This window comes from Oryzias latipes, chromosome 21, assembly GCF_002234675.1.
Source record: "Oryzias latipes chromosome 21, ASM223467v1".
NCBI lineage: Eukaryota > Metazoa > Chordata > Actinopteri > Beloniformes > Adrianichthyidae > Oryzias > Oryzias latipes.
In genome coordinates, this window is record NC_019879.2 from 28,103,063 (window position 1) to 28,120,403 (window position 17,341).

Consider the following 17,341-nt stretch of genomic DNA (forward strand, 5'->3'; position numbering starts at 1 on the left):
TTTCTAATAAAGTGGCCTGTGAGAGTAGATAAAAGGTTTTAGCAACAGTTAGCTAAGCTGCTTTTTTAAATGTTGCCAAACAATACTTTTGGGGATTTAATACTTACAGTCTATTTATATTTTTAACATTTCAACTGTTTGACCTATTTATTGACAATTATTTAAATAAATTCAGCTTAGAAACACCTGTCGTACTTTAAATAATTCATCTGATAAAACGCCTTTCTGTTCATCGTGTGAATCCAGATCCTTTTGGTTGGACAGCTGAGGTATTTCTGCTGTTGTGGAGCGTCGCTCTGAGCGCTCAGCCGGGGTTTAAACACACGTAGTGATGCGAGCAAACAGCTGGTGAAACCTGATCCTGAGGGACAGGCAGCACATGCAAATGTTTCCCGCGGAAAGGCTTTGCTTTGACCGGTTGGAACGTTGTCCGTCGTCTACAACATCCTAGTCAGAGCGTTGGGAGTTCCCTCGAAAGTCAAAACTCGGCACTACCACGTCTGCTCTTGTTTCCGTGGCAACACACGCAGTGTGGCAGCAGGTTGTGGCGACAGCTGTTGCCTGAGTGCAGACGGCCTCACCTGTTTTCTCCTGGAAAGGCGGACGTCGCCGTTTACTTTTGCATAAAGGGGCTGGAGCGGGAATTCCGCCCACACACACACACCCACACCCACACACACACACACACACACACACACACACACACACACCCGAACCTTCGCAGGACCTCGTCTGCGAACCGAGCCTCTTCAGCTCAACACGTGTGTCCTGACTTGTCTGAATGATGGAGCGGCCGCTGCGGAGCATGCTCAGTGTCACCTTCACCGTCTGCTGGAACAGCTCGCTACGTGAACAGAACGCCAATCAGGAGGATTTGCGCCTGCAGTGCTGCCTCATGGGGGGGGGGGGGTGGGTGCAGCTCAAGAGCTTTTACAGTCCTATTGAAAAACGTAATTGCCCCCTCAACCTGATAACTGGTTGTTCCCCATTTAGCAGCGAGAGCTGTGTATTTATGTCATTACAGTCCGGTTTAAGGATCCCTTTCATCTTTATCGAGTTATTTACTGTTGTTGGCGTTGTGTGTGTGTTGGCCGTGTGTGTTAAAATCTGCTTTTTTTTATACTAGGTTGCAAAAGTACAGATGTTTAGGGGTGTGGCTTTTGATTGACAGGTGGGTGGAAGCAACACAGCTCCAGACGTTACTTCGTCCGGCTCACTTGCACACTGCCCGCCCCCCTTGACGATCCGTCCAGCGTACATCGGTGTGCGATTGAAGACCCTAAAACCGAATCTTAGTCCAGATTATGTACAGATGAGGCCCAAACAAAAACATCTGGAGCGATTTGAGGTCAGTTTACACCAGAGGATCTGGTCCTGCTCCTGAGTTCACCCCCCCAAAACAGCCCCTCTGTTTCTGTGCTGGGGCACATTGATGTGAACTGGGCCGATTCTGGCTTGGAGATGTGAACCGGACCTGAGATTGGTGGAGTCGGGCAGGATCCAGATCTGGTGTGATTGGTGTCAATCAGCCATCAGGGCTCAGCGTACAACCCAGAATCTAATCCAAACTGTGACAGCATGGAGCTCCTCATGGCAGATCATGGACCAAGTCCAGATTCTGCTCACTACTTTATGCACCATGTAGGGGTTTCTCCATTGCATCTGGTGTTTGAATGTACAATTAAAACATTCAGTGGCCAGGAAATTTCCCAGAAACCTCTACAAAAAAACACTAATGCTCACTAGATATAGACCACAGTGCATTGCTTTTCAATAATTCATTTGAAAAGTTGTATGTCATTTATTTTTTATTAATTACCCAAGTTTTCATCATCAGAACACATTGGATTAATAACTAGTCTTTTTAGGGTGTTTCACCACTGGAAAAGTCTGTTGGTCCGCATCAAGTGCGTTTAATTTGGTCTGGATCGAGTCCTGAACCTTGCGTTTGGTCGTCTACCAGACATTTCTGTTTCCAGCCAAAGCTGGTAAACAAAAAACACGTGAACACCAAGAATTACGAGGGCGGGGCAAAGCAACGAGAGTAAGAATTACGGAAGTCCTGAACTTTACGGTCCGTGTTGGGATAGTTCACTCAAACCTCAGATTTTAAAGAACAAAAAAAAAAAAAAAAAAAAAAAAGGATTTTGTGTTTCTTTTTAACCCGTTTGCCGTCAGTGTGGAAACATTAGCTGTGATCGCCTGCAGTCCATCGTGAGAATCTCCACAACACAGGAATTCACACTAAACACAAACCAACTAGTTGACAAAAAATGATGCTTGACGTCTGATAAAATGACACAAGAGCAAAGAAAAGAGAACTTGATTTATTGCTAAAAAAGTAAACATTGTATTTAAATTTCCACATTTTGTTTTTTTTATTATGCAACATATTCCTAATTTAAATTTGTGTAATTTTGACGGGATATATTTTTATGGAGAGCAAAATCTTTGGTAATCATTTAGTTTTTTTAAAATAAAATGATATAAGAGGAAAGAAATGTCAATGTTTTTTTGTTTTTCTTGAATATTTACTTTTTTTCTAGCTTGTATAATTTTGAAATTATATATTTTTATGGAGAGCAAAATCTTTTGGTATATTTACATTTTACATTAATTTTTTTAAAATAAAATGATATAAGAGGAAAGAAATGTTAATTTTTTTTTTTTAATATTTACTTTTTTTCAAGTTGATTTATTCCAGAACAATATATTCACTGAGTTTTTCTTTCTTATGGGTGTGTTTTAAAAAGTTTAGTTTAGTTTCTCCTGTCCGGCCCGTGACCTTCAGCGTGTTTTGGATTTCGGCTCCCTGAGCGATCGAGTTTGACACCTCTGGTTCTAAGCGAACCAAATGTGTCCGATCTGGATCCACCATTCAAATGCTCGTCTTTGTTTGGTTTTTACTTTTGAAAACGGGCGACGTGTTTTTGTGATCATTTATGAGGACGGGATAGTCGTTTAGCAGACTAGAAAGGGAATTCGTACCCAGCTGAAGTGGCAAATATAAAGCACGCGAAACACGCCCAACCTTTACTTCTTTCTGTTTATTGGTGGATGACGGAGAGAGTAGGGTTTGCATACTGCCGCCTACTGTTTGGGAGGGAAATTACAGCACACACTCTCGAGTCCAGTTGTTTAGAACAGTTTGAGAACTTTAAACGGGTCCTGTTTGAGTGAGCCCTGGAGGAGGTCCTGCTGTGTTTAGATCTTCATTCTGCTCCAGCTGCTGAAGTTAGTGGACTCTGTTGGACGCGGCGTGAACATAAAAACCTCTGTTGGCTTGTTCATGAGAGAAGCTCCACTTGTTCCCTCTGGCGGGCCTGCGGTGTCTACCTGTCGCTCCAACCATCTGCTGCCGCAATCACCGCCGCCGTACGAGCAGCTGAACTGGAGCGTCTGCGACGAGGAAAACACGTGTGGGATCAAAGGTGTGCGAGTGGGAAGCAGCTGGATCCAGAGCAAACCGCCGCCGCCCTCACGTATCTGGAGGCTTCCCTCAACATTTAGGCTGAACGTCTGGAGCATTTTTATGTAGGAAACGTTATGTTGGAGCAACACAAGGACACATACAAGACTTTTACTTTGAAGGTTTTTCAATCATTTGACAAGAAATATGATGCAAACGGATTCATCTGTGGAGGAAAATATGATATAAACTCTTGTTTTCTACCAATAATCACTTGGACCAACTTTTGTGTCTGTAGAAAAAGTATATTTATCAGTTTGACCTTGAAACCGATGATTTCCCTCACTACACCCACTTAATTAAAATCAACCAATCCACAAATCAATGACTGTATTTGTAGAGAACCTTTCATCAACATGCATATGACACAAGGCTCCTGGCATAAAAGACATAGAACCAGGTTAAACCCATAAGCAGTCATAAAAACTCAACAAGAATTAAAAGAAAAAAACAGAAGATGGTTGGAAACGCTGTGGCTAATACTATGTGAAGGCACTGTATAGATTAAAAGATAGAAAAAATATTTTAAAAAAAACGTGAAAACCTTGAAATCTTTCTTCTGTGCTGGAAACAACAGGGTACCGCGTGGAAAAGAGCCGGCCAATCACAGACAAGGTTGATGCTGAATGGTCAGAAATTCTTCCAGGCGCGCAGAAATCTGATCGACTCTACAAGCTGATTGGAAGAATTTCTGACCAATCAGCATCATCGTTCATGCCTGTGATTGGCTGGCTTTTGTGGCGCATTTGTAACGCGGCGCCCTGCCCTGTTGCCAACGCAGACAAGGGAATTTCTCTGGGGTGAAAATTATTTGGTTTTGGCATATTTTTGAGTTTCAAAGAGTTTCAAGTATTTTTTGAGCAAACACATTTTTTAAGGTCAAAACAAGGCACAAAAATGCCTCCATGGGGAACTTGGTTAGTGTTGTGATGTCAGACTTTGATCATGACCTTCAGGAAGCTGATTGGTCCACAGCAGAAACATTGCTTTAGTGGTGGAATGAAGATCTTCAGTTCCTGTCGGGGACATCGCTGAGATGAAAACATTATTTGATGCACAGGTGTGTTTAGTTTGAAACCCGTTTACATCATGTCCAGTTTAGCGAAGCTCCAGTCGTCAGACTTGAACACAGAGCGGCGGGAGCAGAGTTTTGGCGGCGCAGAAAGCGTTCATAACCGTCAGTCTGCTCAGGTTGGACAAAGGCTGATCCACCGTGTGGATCATCGGTTTGTGCTTCTGTGTGTGTGTGTGTGTGTAATTGTTGGCCGGCGTCTGTTCCGTCAGCTGCAGACATTTGCATAAACCGTTGTCGTCCTGCATCTCAGTGAAAGTTCATCAACAGATTGTGTTATGTTTCTGTAAACACAGCAGATGTGAAATAAATCAAAGTGAAACAAAAAAATGTAACTGAGCTGTGAAGAGTTTAGTGAGAAAAGACAAATATGTTTCAGTCAGTCCCTTAAGAACTGATGGAATCATAATGTTGTCAAGTTTTCATTTCCTTTTTAGCTTTTGTTTCTTCTAATCTGAGTTTTGAACCAGATGTGAAACTTTTGCACATAAGTGATTTTTGGGGTTTAAATAAACATGTTTTTTGAGTTTTCCCTCCATATTTTCTGAGATTTCTGATGGTTTTCTTCATCCGTTTAGAGGTTTGTTGTGAAACTGTGCAGAAAACGTCATTTTGGACATTTAAAGCTTCGTTCTCAAGGATGTCCGTGACCGTTGCTCTCATTGAGTCGACGTGATGCAGAACCTGAACATGAAAACGGGTCTGAAGAAGCACACCCTCCCGAGAACTCTGGTCCAGACCAAACACGTTCACTTTGAATCAGACGTTACGGTTCACTTACAGTGTGAATGTGATCTGGTCCCCATCTGGCGCCAAATGTCGTCCATCTTTCTGGATCTATGCTCTGAGGGATGAAAGTCTACTAAAACACAAAGTCTCTTTGATCTTTGGACGGACACAGAAAACCCAGACGTGTGTTTGTTTTCTCCGTTTTCAGCAGAAAAGTGAAGGAGCGGCTGATCCGGCGTCTGAATGTTTACAGTAGAATGACCTTAATAAACATACGTAAATCTAGCAGGTTCTCTGTGCGAGAGCAGAAGATCTCAGCAGCTGGGAACTTTCAGAGGAATTAAAACTTGATTTTCCTCCAGTTGTTGGTTCTAATTGACTCCTAACCTGTGAAGGAAGACACCAGGTCTCTCCTGGTCTCTGCTGGTCTCTGCAGGTCTCTGCAGGTCTCTGCTGGTCTCTGCTGGTCTCTGCTGGTCTCTGCTGGTCTCTGCTGGTCTCTGCAGGTCTCTGCAGGTCTCTCCTGGTCTCTGCTGGTCTCTAGATGTCTCTGCAGGTCTCTCCTGGTCTCTGCAGGTCTCTGTAGGTCTCTCCTGGTCTCTGCTGGTCTTTGCTGGTCTCTGCTGGTCTCTGCAGGTCTCTGCTGGTCTCTGCAGGTCTCTGCAGGTCTCTGCAGGTCTCTCCTGGTCTCTGCTGGTCTCTAGATGTCTCTGCAGGTCTCTCCTGGTCTCTGCTGGTCTCTGCAGGTCTCTGCAGGTCTCTGCTGGTCTCTGCTGGTCTCTGCTGGTCTCTGCTGGTCTCTGCAGGTCTCTGCAGGTCTCTCCTGGTCTCTGCTGGTCTCTGCAGGTCTCTGCAGGTCTCTGCTGGTCTCTGCTGGTCTCTGCTGGTCTCTGCTGGTCTCTGCAGGTCTCTGCTGGTCTCTGCAGGTCTCTCCTGGTCTCTGCTGGTCTCTAGATGTCTCTGCAGGTCTCTCCTGGTCTCTGCTGGTCTCTGCAGGTCTCTGTAGGTCTCTGCAGGTCTCTGCTGGTCTTTGCTGGTCTCTGCAGGTCTCTGCTGGTCTCTGTAGGTCTCTGCAGGTCTCTGCTGGTCTTTGCTGGTCTCTGCAGGTCTCTGCTGGTCTCTGCTGGTCTCTGCTGGTCTTTGCAGGTCTCTGCTGGTCTCTAGATGTCTCTGCAGGTCTCTGCTGGTCTCTGCAGGTCTCTGCTGGTCTCTGTAGGTCTCTGCAGGTCTCTGCTGGTCTTTGCTGGTCTCTGCAGGTCTCTGCTGGTCTCTGCTGGTCTCTGCTGGTCTTTGCAGGTCTCTGCTGGTCTCTGCAGGTCTCTGCTGGTCTCTGTAGGTCTCTCCTGGTCTCTGCAGGTCTCTGCTGGTCTCTGCAGGTCTCTGCTGGTCTCTGCTGGTCTATAGATGTCTCTGCTGGTCTCTGCTGGTTTCTGTAGGTCTCGCTCTCTGTGTCCTGGAACAGATTTTGCTGACCTCATGTGTTCTCACTGAGGAGTTTGTGTGACAGTGTACACAAACGCACACACTCACACACACACACACACACACACACAAACACAGCGGGATGTGGACATTTGGGTTTGTTTTCTGCTGAGAGTGGAGGAGAGGTGATGGGATGGAGAGAACACGGACTCGGAGAAGATTTCATAACGCGACAGACGGACGAGCAGCCAAGCTGCGAGCAGAAACGGAGACATTCTCTGACACAAACGTGGAAAAAGCAGGAAGATTAGAACCCACAGTCGTGTCTCTGTGTTCAGAACTAAACACTGGAGATGCTGACTGTGGGTCAGGGGGAGGGGGGGGGGGGGCTCTCAGGAATGTGGATCAGATAATGGGATTAATGCTGAGTTTCTCTCTCCAGGGTCCTCCAGGACTGAAGGCATAAAGGCGTCTGATGTTCTGCCGGTGCTGAAGGAGAAGGTTGCCTTCGTGTCTGGTGAGTTTCCGCCTCTGCTGAGCTGCAGAGACGCTTTTCACCTCAAACATGTGGATTCCCATCATGCCAGAGGAACGTTTCAGACCAACAAACAGCATCAAAACTGCAGCATTCGGAGAGTAAAATCATAATAAATCTGTGACTCGACAAGTGATTCAAACATCCTGGTTCTTTTCTGTGTTTTATGGAGGAAAATCCCAAAACGAATCTTAGTATTGAAACGTTTAATGCAAACTTCAGAATTTCTATAGAAAAATGTCCCCAAAAAAAGTTTGAATCTGCTGTTATTTTAAAAATAAATAAATAAAGATTTTGATTCATTTTTATAAAAAGACACAGTGAAGATGCATGAAGGGCTTTATAAGTTGGTAAAAGTCGGCTGCACAGTCGTGTAGTGGTTCACACCGCGAGAAGGCCCTGGTTCAAATCCTGGATTCTGAGTGGAGTTTGTACACCGACTGTATCAGAGACCTGGACTGAGTCGGTCGACTTCCTGCTCCAATGAAAAAGTCAATTCAGTCCATATAGAGCCTGTTCACGTGACGTCAGACAAAATGACGACATCTGCGCCGGTGTGTAACGGTACTTACGGTTTTAGGGGTCCAGACCGGCAGAGCTGACCAATGAATGCCGTGTAACACCGTTGCTATCTACAGCTGCTTAATTCAACTTTTGATGACTCAGCATTTACGCCGGAAGGAATCGTTTTGGAAAACGTTTGGGTTTTTCCGCCGCCTTCAACCGTCTCAACGGTCACTTTGTGATTGTCGCAGAGTTTCAGTTTCAGGATTTCACTGAAACGTTTTTGTCATTCAGCGTTGATAGTAGATGAAGGATGAGACGCCTGTGTCTGTTCGGTTTGAACCAAATCAGAACGTTAAGTCCTCCAGAAGCTCTGCAGAACAAGCTGAAGGTTGAGTCCGTCACTTATTGAGGTTTGCATTGGAGGAGCGTCTGCTCGCAGCTTTTGTAGTGAGAGCGGTAACGCAGATGTGAGCGGAACGCTTGAATCTGAGAACGCTTCGCTGTCAAACCTGGATTCCTGATCCTCCTGTTTCAGGAAGCGGGCAGGAAAATGTGTCTGCGGCGCTTCACACCTCCTAACTTACAGGAAGTTCTCGCTTCTGTTTCAGCGCCGCAGCTTTTTGTCGGCCAACACAAACAGAAACGCAGAGGTTTCCGCTCCGAAGCCCATCGCGCGGCCACATCTCCAGCCTGTCATGTGACCTTAGCGGAACAAATTCCACTAGAAGTGGAGTTCCTGAAAAGGAGGAGCTTCTGTTGTCCTGGAAGGGTGGATGTGATCATGTGATGTGATGAGACAACCAGGGGTCTGAGACCTGCGGCTCCAGAGCTACATGTGGCTCTTTGACCAAAAGTAACTGTGAAGTCAAAAGTAATTAGTAAAGCAAAAAAACAAAAAAAGGTAAACTCGCTGAAACTTTCTTCAGCTCATTTACAAACTGTGGAGTCGCACAAAAATGGTTTGATGGATTTTTGTGCGACTCCACAGAAAATCTACCGGAGATCAGGAAGCTCGACCAGAATGAAGGCGTGCTGGAATAGAAGGCAGATTGTCTATTTTAAAGAAATAAAAGGAGTTGCTTTATGGTTTGGAAAATACAGTCATTAGCTCTGATTTGGTTTTAGTTGGTTAGAATTACAAATTTCTTTCCGAGATGCACCATAAATGGTAGAATGCTGACGTTGCAGTGCCTACTACTACATTTGCGGCATTAAGATGATCCTATTGTCTTTTATTTTGAAAGGAAGTTAAGTGAACCTGAAATGATAAACTATTTGGTAATTTCAAGAAAGGCTATGAGAATCCAAAAGGTCATGAATTCATGAAATCATGACTCCACCAAAAAAGAAAAAAATTATCAATCCACAAAAACCAAAAAATCAAGAATTAAAGAAAACATGAATCTGTAAAATCACAAATCCATAAAACCAAGAAATCATTCATCCATGAAGTTATAGGTCCATGAAATCATGAATGCACCGACAAATAAATGAATGAATGAATACGTGAAATAATCAATGTATAAACCAAAAAAACGTGAATTAGTGAAATAATGGAACCATAACAATGAATCCACAAAACCAAAAAAAATCAGGAATCCATAAAAACAATAAATTATGAATCTGTAAAATTATGAAACCATAATATCCTGAATCCACAAAGTCATGAAATCATCAATCAGTAAAACCAAAAACATCATGAATCAAGAAATCATGAATGTGTAAAATCATGAATCCATAAAACCAAGAAATCACAAATCATCAGTTTATGAAATCATGACTACATGAAATCATAAATCAGTAAAACCAAACACATCAGTAAATCAAAAAATCATGAATGTGTAAAGTCATGAATCCACAAATTCATCTGTTAATGAAATCATGAATCCATAAAAAACAATAAATCATGATTCCATGAAATCACAAATCCATAAAACCATTCAATCATGTATCTATGAATCCCAGAAACGGTGAACCCTGAAAAATTGGAACTCTGAAACTGTGAACCCACAGCATCAACAGTCTTTCTGTTTTTGCAGGAGGACGCGATAAAAGAGGAGGACCGATCCTGACGTTTCCGGCACGGAGCAACCACGACCGGATAAAACAGGAGGACCTGAGGAGGCTGGTCACCTACCTGTCTACGGTTCCCAGGTACTCTTCCACACACAGAGCTGTATCCTCACAGGCGCCTAGACGGAGGTGCAGTGTGCGCCATCGCCGCCCGGGAATCAAACCCGTGTCGTCTTTAGATCTCAGCTGAGAGCTCAGAGCCCCTCGGCGTGTTTGGGATTTTGTTTGTCAGGCTTTGCAGAAAAAAGCTGATCTGTGGCTGCGAGCGCCGTCAGATCTGAACCGCGTCGGGTTTTCTTTCAAGTCGACCCGACGCAGATTTCCTCTGAAGCAGCTTTTCATGCGGGAGGCGTCGTATCAGAGGAGACATCTGCTGCCGGGGAAACCAGCAGAAGCTCAGGAGACCTGAAAAGCTTCAGTAATGAGGCAAAAATGAACGGAACCTGCTGAGAAGACACGAGGAGTCGTGCTTCCATGTGGGAAAGATCCCATTTATTTCAAACCAACAGAAGGAAATAAATTCATCAAGTGTTCAGGAAAGGACAGAAACAAACAAATCTGACATTCTGATCCAGGTTTGATATGTTCTAGATAAAACATAGGTGAACATTTTGGGCAGAAAAGAAAAGAAAATGACATTCAGTTATACTTTATACTAAACATTACTTCTTTTAGTCTTTGAAAACTTCATTTTGGTTTTGTTTCAAAGTTTGTTTCTTGTGAGACTGAAAAAAAAACTCCATAAAACAAAGATTTCTTCTTTTTCTGCTGAAAAAGCTGGAGAATTGATGGTCGATGCCAACAATTATATCACAAAACATTAAAATGAAACGTTTAAAAAGTGTAAGAGACACACGTAATCATCTGTTAAAGCTGGAGGATAAAAAACACTGAAGATTTGAAAGTCACCTGGAAAAGTGTAAAATAAAATGTTCTTTATGTTTTAAGAGGAAGAACAGAAGTAAAGAGTTTTTGTGATTTGATCCTTTTCTGCTGATAAAGTGGAAACAGACGTTTGGGAAGGAGGCGGAAAATGATCACAAATTCATAATGTTTAAAAAATGACCACATTTTTCAAAAAAACTATGAAAAGAATATACAATAGTTCAAATCATGGAAGGATTTCTGTTAGCTGGATCCAGTTTTTAGGTATTTCATTATTTTAACTGAAAATTCAGCTTTTTTCTGCTGACTTATTGAAATTCTAAAACTTTTTTTATTAGTGTCCTGTTTATGTTTGTCTTCTGATAAATTACCTTGTTGATATTTTTAAAGTTAAAGCTAGAAGCAAATCCAGCAAAGTTATTTTTTTTCTTTGACTTTATGAAAACAAAGAGTTTTCATTCATTATGTAATTTCAGATTAAAAGCATAATCGGTTTGAATCAGATCTGTCGGTCAATTATGTAGAAATTGTTAGCTGTCAAAAATAAAAGCTTTTATATAATTGTTTCATTTTAGTTCATTTATGTTAATTTAATATTAAAGGTAGGAAATATCAGAGAGCATAAAAGTAAACACAAACTGATGAAACCAATTTTATGTTTGCAATTAACCCTGGAAAAGCCAAAAAACAATGTTCTTCTGGGCTTTTAAAGGTAATTTGACAATTAATTTTTTGTCTGTTGATTTTGGTCAGAAGCAGTTAAAAAAAGAAAAGAATAATACAAATAAAAATTGAAGTACATTTTAAAAAAACGTGTAAAAGGAAATTCATAAATAAATCCTGAAAACTGGGGCCAAATTTGACCCCATTGGTTCTCCAGGGTTAAAACATTTTTAATGAAAAAAATTCAAGAGGGGTAAAATGCATCAAACAAAACAACCACTAGGGGCACTTTTTTACTTTTTCATGCGAATGTCTCAAATTTGGGTAGCCTTTTTTTTTTTTGCTTACTGTGTCTTGAAATTAGAGGGTTGTGTCAGGAAGAGCATCCGACGTCAAAACTCTGCCAACCACCTGTGTGCATCAGTGAAAGCTGATTCGCTGTGCTAAGCTGAAAGGGCAACAACAGCAACATTTGAGCCCAAATACACTTATAGACAGGCTTAAACACACAAGCGATGTGAGCAGAGAAGACGAAAAAAATATCCATATTTAGATGCATTATAAGGATTCACAGCAATTTTAGCTCTTACTTGTTTTAGACATGAGAACATTTCATTTCCAAAGAAAGACCTAAACGTTTGGTGTGGATTTCAGAAATTTGCTGTCATGTATAAAGAAACAACCAAGTATTATTGTTGTTTAACTGTGCAAGTTAGCTTTATCAATCAAACTAAACAAAATAGTTTCTTTTTCAGGTTCAGGGATATGTAGAAATTTAGTGAACCAATGAAACAAGTCTTTCCAAAATATTCAAACATGTTTGCTGCAAAAGTAAACCTACGGTCAAAAAGCAATGACAATAATAATGATAATAACAATAATAAACTTTATTTGTATAGCACCTATCAAGATAAAAATGTACAAAGTGCTTCACAATAAAAGACGATAAAACACAGTAAAACACAGAAAATAAAAAATAATCAAGAAAAAGCTATTTTAAAAGATAGGCTTTTAGCTGTTTTTTAAAAGAAAACACTGAGTCTGCAGGTCTGAGGCTGAGAGGAAGGGAGCCACTGCTGCAAAGACTCTGTCACCTGTACTCTTTGAACGAGGTCTCTTAACAACCTGCAGACCCTGGTCACATGACCTCAGGGACCTGCTGGGAGTGTATGGCTGCAAAAGCTCTTTTATGTAGACTGGTGCTTGGCTATTGAGAGCTGTGTTTGTTAAAACCAGGGTTTTAAAATGCACTTGGTAGCGGATGGGGAGCTGGATTAACAACGGGGTGACGGGGTGATTAGTTGCAGCAGCGTTCTGGATAACCTGGAGCCGTTCTAGAAGAAAAGTCCTAGCAAAAGTAAACCTGCGGTCAAAAAGCAAGTCTGGGTAGCTGCCGAGGATTTTGTCAGGAAAAGCCTCTGGCGTAAAACTAAAGCTAAATCAGATATGTGAACGGATGATTCTCCTCCCCAAAAAAACACAAACCGAAAGATTAGTGATGCTCCGTCTAGAGACCAAACTGAAAAAACCCTCAAAAAAGATATTTTCCTTCCTTTTGTGGGCATTTGCATTGCTAAACTATAAAAAAACAAAGATGATTTGTTTGATCCTATGTGGTTTCAAACATAATAATTCAGAACAGTCTGCTTTCATTTGTGCAGTGAGTTGTGTGACTACAAATGCAGCTTTATGGGACTTAAAGGCCTTTTTTAGTTGTTGGTTTTGTTTGATCCAACCTTTTTTTAGAGGAACATCAACTCAGTGTTGACGTTGGATTTGAAAGGTTTTACTGTGTTCTTGCAGCCTCGTTTTCTCTGCTGTTGTATGTGCCTAACCACTGCCCTTCCCGCCCTGTCCCGCCTCCCGCCTCAGCGAGGACGTGTGCAAACGTGGGTTCACCGTCATCATTGACATGCGCGGCTCAAAGTGGGAGCTCATCAAGCCTCTGCTGAAGACCCTGCAGGAGTATTTCCCTGCTGAGATCTGCGTGGCGCTCATCATCAAACCCGACAACTTCTGGCAGAAGCAGAAGACCAACTTCGGCAGCGCCAAGTTCTCCTTTGAGGTCAGTTCATCCGGACTGGGTCATCGCATGGTCCACCAGACCCGCAGACGTGTTCTGAAAGGTCGTTGATAGAATAAATTTTATAAAACTAAAGCAATTCTACATTTAAACAAACACCATTTCAGCTTTAGTTCACTCTTGATGTTTACCATCGGATCCACTGAGGTCATGTTCTGCTGCTGTTCTACGAAAGTGTTACAGGTGTTCTGTAGCAAGTGTCCCATGACAGGTGTTTAATCATTGGTTTTTCATGACAGGTGTTCTTTAACAGATGTTCTCTATCTGCTTCTGTCACAGGTGTTCTCTAACTGCTTCTGTCACAGGTGTTCTCTAACTGCTTCTGTCACAGGTGTTCTCTAACTGTTTATGTCACAGGTGTTCTCTAACTGCTTCTGTCACAGGTGTTCTCTAACTGTTTATGTCACAGGTGTTCTCTAACTGTTTATGTCACAGGTGTTCTCTAACTGTTTATGTCACAGGTGTTCTCTAACTGTTTATGTCACAGGTGTTCTCTAACTGCTTCTGTCACAGGTGTTCTCTAACTGCTTCTGTCACAGGTGTTCTCTAACTGCTTCTGTCACAGGTGTTCTCTAACTGCTTCTGTCACAGGTGTTCTCTAACTGTTTATGTCACAGGTGTTCTCTAACTGCTTCTGTCACAGGTGTTCTCTATCTGCTTCTGTCACAGGTGTTCTCTAACTGTTTATGTCACAGGTGTTCTCTATCTGCTTCTGTCACAGGTGTTCTCTAACTGCTTCTGTCACAGGTGTTCTCTAACTGTTTATGTCACAGGTGTTCTCTAACTGCTTCTGTCACAGGTGTTCTCTAACTGCTTCTGTCACAGGTGTTCTCTAACTGCTTCTGTCACAGGTGTTCTCTAACTGCTTCTGTCACAGGTGTTTTCTAACTGCTTCTGTCACAGGTGTTCTCTAACTGCTTCTGTCACAGGTGTTCTCTAACTGCTTCTGTCACAGGTGTTCTCTAACTGCTTCTGTCACAGGTGTTCTCTAACTGTTTATGTCACAGGTGTTCTCTAACTGCTTCTGTCACAGGTGTTCTCTATCTGCTTCTGTCACAGGTGTTCTCTAACTGTTTATGTCACAGGTGTTCTCTATCTGCTTCTGTCACAGGTGTTCTCTAACTGCTTCTGTCACAGGTGTTCTCTAACTGTTTATGTCACAGGTGTTCTCTAACTGCTTCTGTCACAGGTGTTCTCTAACTGCTTCTGTCACAGGTGTTCTCTAACTGCTTCTGTCACAGGTGTTCTCTAACTGCTTCTGTCACAGGTGTTTTCTAACTGCTTCTGTCACAGGTGTTCTCTAACTGCTTCTGTCACAGGTGTTCTCTAACTGCTTCTGTCACAGGTGTTCTCTAACTGCTTCTGTCACAGGTGTTCTCTAACTGTTTATGTCACAGGTGTTCTCTAACTGCTTCTTTAATGGTCTTAATGATCTGTAATGGTCATCTCATGACAACCCTTTAATACAAAACATACATTGGTGATGATGTCATGGAAACATAATTCATGATTGTAGTCAGAGACAAAAGTTTTTTTCATATTTGTATGTCCTCCTAAAAAAACAGCTGTTTTTGTTGTTCTTTGACCAACTGAACAGGATGAGGTTTTTTCAGAAGTAAGCTCTCCTTAAACTTGAATTTGTCAAGACACGTCATAGACGAAACGTTCTCATGTGAGGAGTGTGTTTGTTGATCTGAATTACAACATTTGTTTTATTTTAGATGTTAGAGGACTTCAGAAACTCTAATACAGCTAAGAATGTTTGAGGTTGAGTTCCTTGGTTCTAACTTTCAGGTTTATTTCACCTGGATGCCCCGCCCACATGACCCTGAACTGATTCTCTGTTTGTGTTTGTGTGACTAGACCAGCATGGTCTCCGTTGAAGGTCTGGCCAAACTGGTGGATCCTTCACAGCTGACAGATGACTTTGAAGGCTCCTTGGAGTACAACCATGAGGAGTGGATTGAGCTGAGGGTTTCTCTGGAGGAGTTCATGTTCAGTGCGGCTCACCTGCTGTACAGACTGGAAGACCTGCAGGTTTGGAGCAGAGTTTGGGATCTTCTCCGGGGGGGAATTCCAGAAAGCATGTTTAAACTACCCTGACTTTAATCCTGATCTCTGGCTGAAATCCGCCTGAACTTGCTTACTCTGGGTATGTCGGTTCCAAAAGACCGGATATGAGTTAACGTAATTACGCTAGACTTGGTAACCCTGGGTTAATGCATGTGCACGTGCACAGCAAGTACATAAAGACATTCTCAATAGATCGCCGATTTCCGGAGTCACCATGGAAACGCGTGGAGAACAAAAGAGAGCGCTATACTCCAGTGAGACGGAGTCGGAGATTTTAATGACGGCGTATGAAGATTATACGTCCATCAAAAAAGTAATACGGCTGCATCATCAGCAAAAGAAAGAATTTCTGCTTGGAAAAAAAAACCGGACAAAGTAAACGCAAGAGTTTCTGATCTTATTTCCAACTACAAATGAATTAATTCAATTGCTAACAAGTAATTGAGTTAAATTTATTCAATCTGATTTCTTTGTCTATCCAACTCAATAGTTGTTTTTCCAACTCAAATTTACATATTTATTTTACTAAATGTCATATTACTCCAATTCTATTAAATTTTTTTTACATCTTAATTTATTGAACTTCTTGAACTCTTATATGTCTAAGTTAGAAGCTGCAGATATTCTCATTTTTCTATCGATAAAATGATTGACATAGTGTGGAATCTGGATTATATAACATACATTCATATATCATGACTGATTCTAACTTTATTTCATGTATGGTACTAGTGTTGCTAAATAACCTTCATCATCCTCTCCTTCCCTCTCACTCATGGTGCAGAAATAATTAAACATAACTGGACAAATAACTAGGCAAAACACTGTAAAACAGCTAAACAACTAAACACATTTGGTCAAAAAGCCACACTTAAACCCAAATCCGTCCAGACAGGCAAAGGGAATGGTATCCCACAATTCCTTGTGCTGCAGATCTAACAGCAGCACCAAAGTTACACCTACTTAATTGAATTAATTTGAATGAAAGTCAAATAACTGTCTGATAATTAGGTGTTATTTTTAAGTTGACTGAACTCCAAAAAAATGATTTCTCTTAACTGAAGCAAGTAATTAAGTTAAATCAAAGTAAAAACGTTTATTTTTCCAACATCCATATGTGGTCTTATTACCCTCTCATGGTGGAAAAAGTATTATCTGAGCTTCTTCATCCACTAAATCGTCTTCAAATGGACACGCCATGCTGCTTCACCTCTCTGAAAACAAACTAACCTTCAACTAAACCTGCTCCAGACCAGGTTATGTTCAGAGCACTAGTTGCCATGGAAACTTGACATATCCTGAAACAAACCTCCATTTTTGGAACCCAAAGCTGAGGTTATCCGCTTTCTTAGCCTCAAACTTACCGTGGTAACTAGCATAAACTGCTTTCTGGAATACCCCCCAGGTTTGATTGATCTGCTTTTACAAACCAACCAAAGGTTTGCTTTGCTTTCCAGGAGCTGCTATCTAAGAAGGATTTCCCTGCTGATGTGGAAGGTTCTCGCCGGTTAATAGAAGAACACACTCAACTTAAAAAAAAGGTTTGAAAGCGAAGCTGTATCTAAAACTCAGTTCTGGTCTTTCATGAGCAACAATAAGTGTTTGTGTTTCTTTCAGGTGCTGAAAGCTCCAGTGGAGGAGCTGGATTTAGAGGGCCAGAGGCTGCTTCAGTGCATCCGCTCTAGTGATGGATTTTCAGGAAGAAACTGCATCTCAGGTTCTGCTGACTTTCAGAGCCTGGTGCCAAAGGTATGACCACACGACCAGGTGACGAGGTCTGAAAGGTTAAGAACTATAAAAAATTATTTTACCATGGCATTTTTATTTATG

The 17,341-nt window shown here is 41.9% G+C and overlaps 1 protein-coding gene across 2 annotated transcripts in view; it reads left to right on the top strand.

Annotated features, from left to right (window-relative positions):
• The window catches only part of kalrn (kalirin RhoGEF kinase), a 128,272-nt gene that overhangs the window by 25,150 nt on the left and 85,781 nt on the right, over positions 1–17,341 (top strand). For both annotated transcript variants that reach the window (XM_023951149.1, XM_023951150.1), the window contains exons 2-7: positions 7,135–7,209; positions 9,774–9,888; positions 13,228–13,420; positions 15,302–15,475; positions 16,969–17,052; positions 17,129–17,260. In XM_023951149.1, coding sequence (XP_023806917.1) covers positions 7,135–7,209; positions 9,774–9,888; positions 13,228–13,420; positions 15,302–15,475; positions 16,969–17,052; positions 17,129–17,260 — 773 coding nt within the window. The remainder of the gene's footprint in view (positions 1–7,134; positions 7,210–9,773; positions 9,889–13,227; positions 13,421–15,301; positions 15,476–16,968; positions 17,053–17,128; positions 17,261–17,341) is intronic.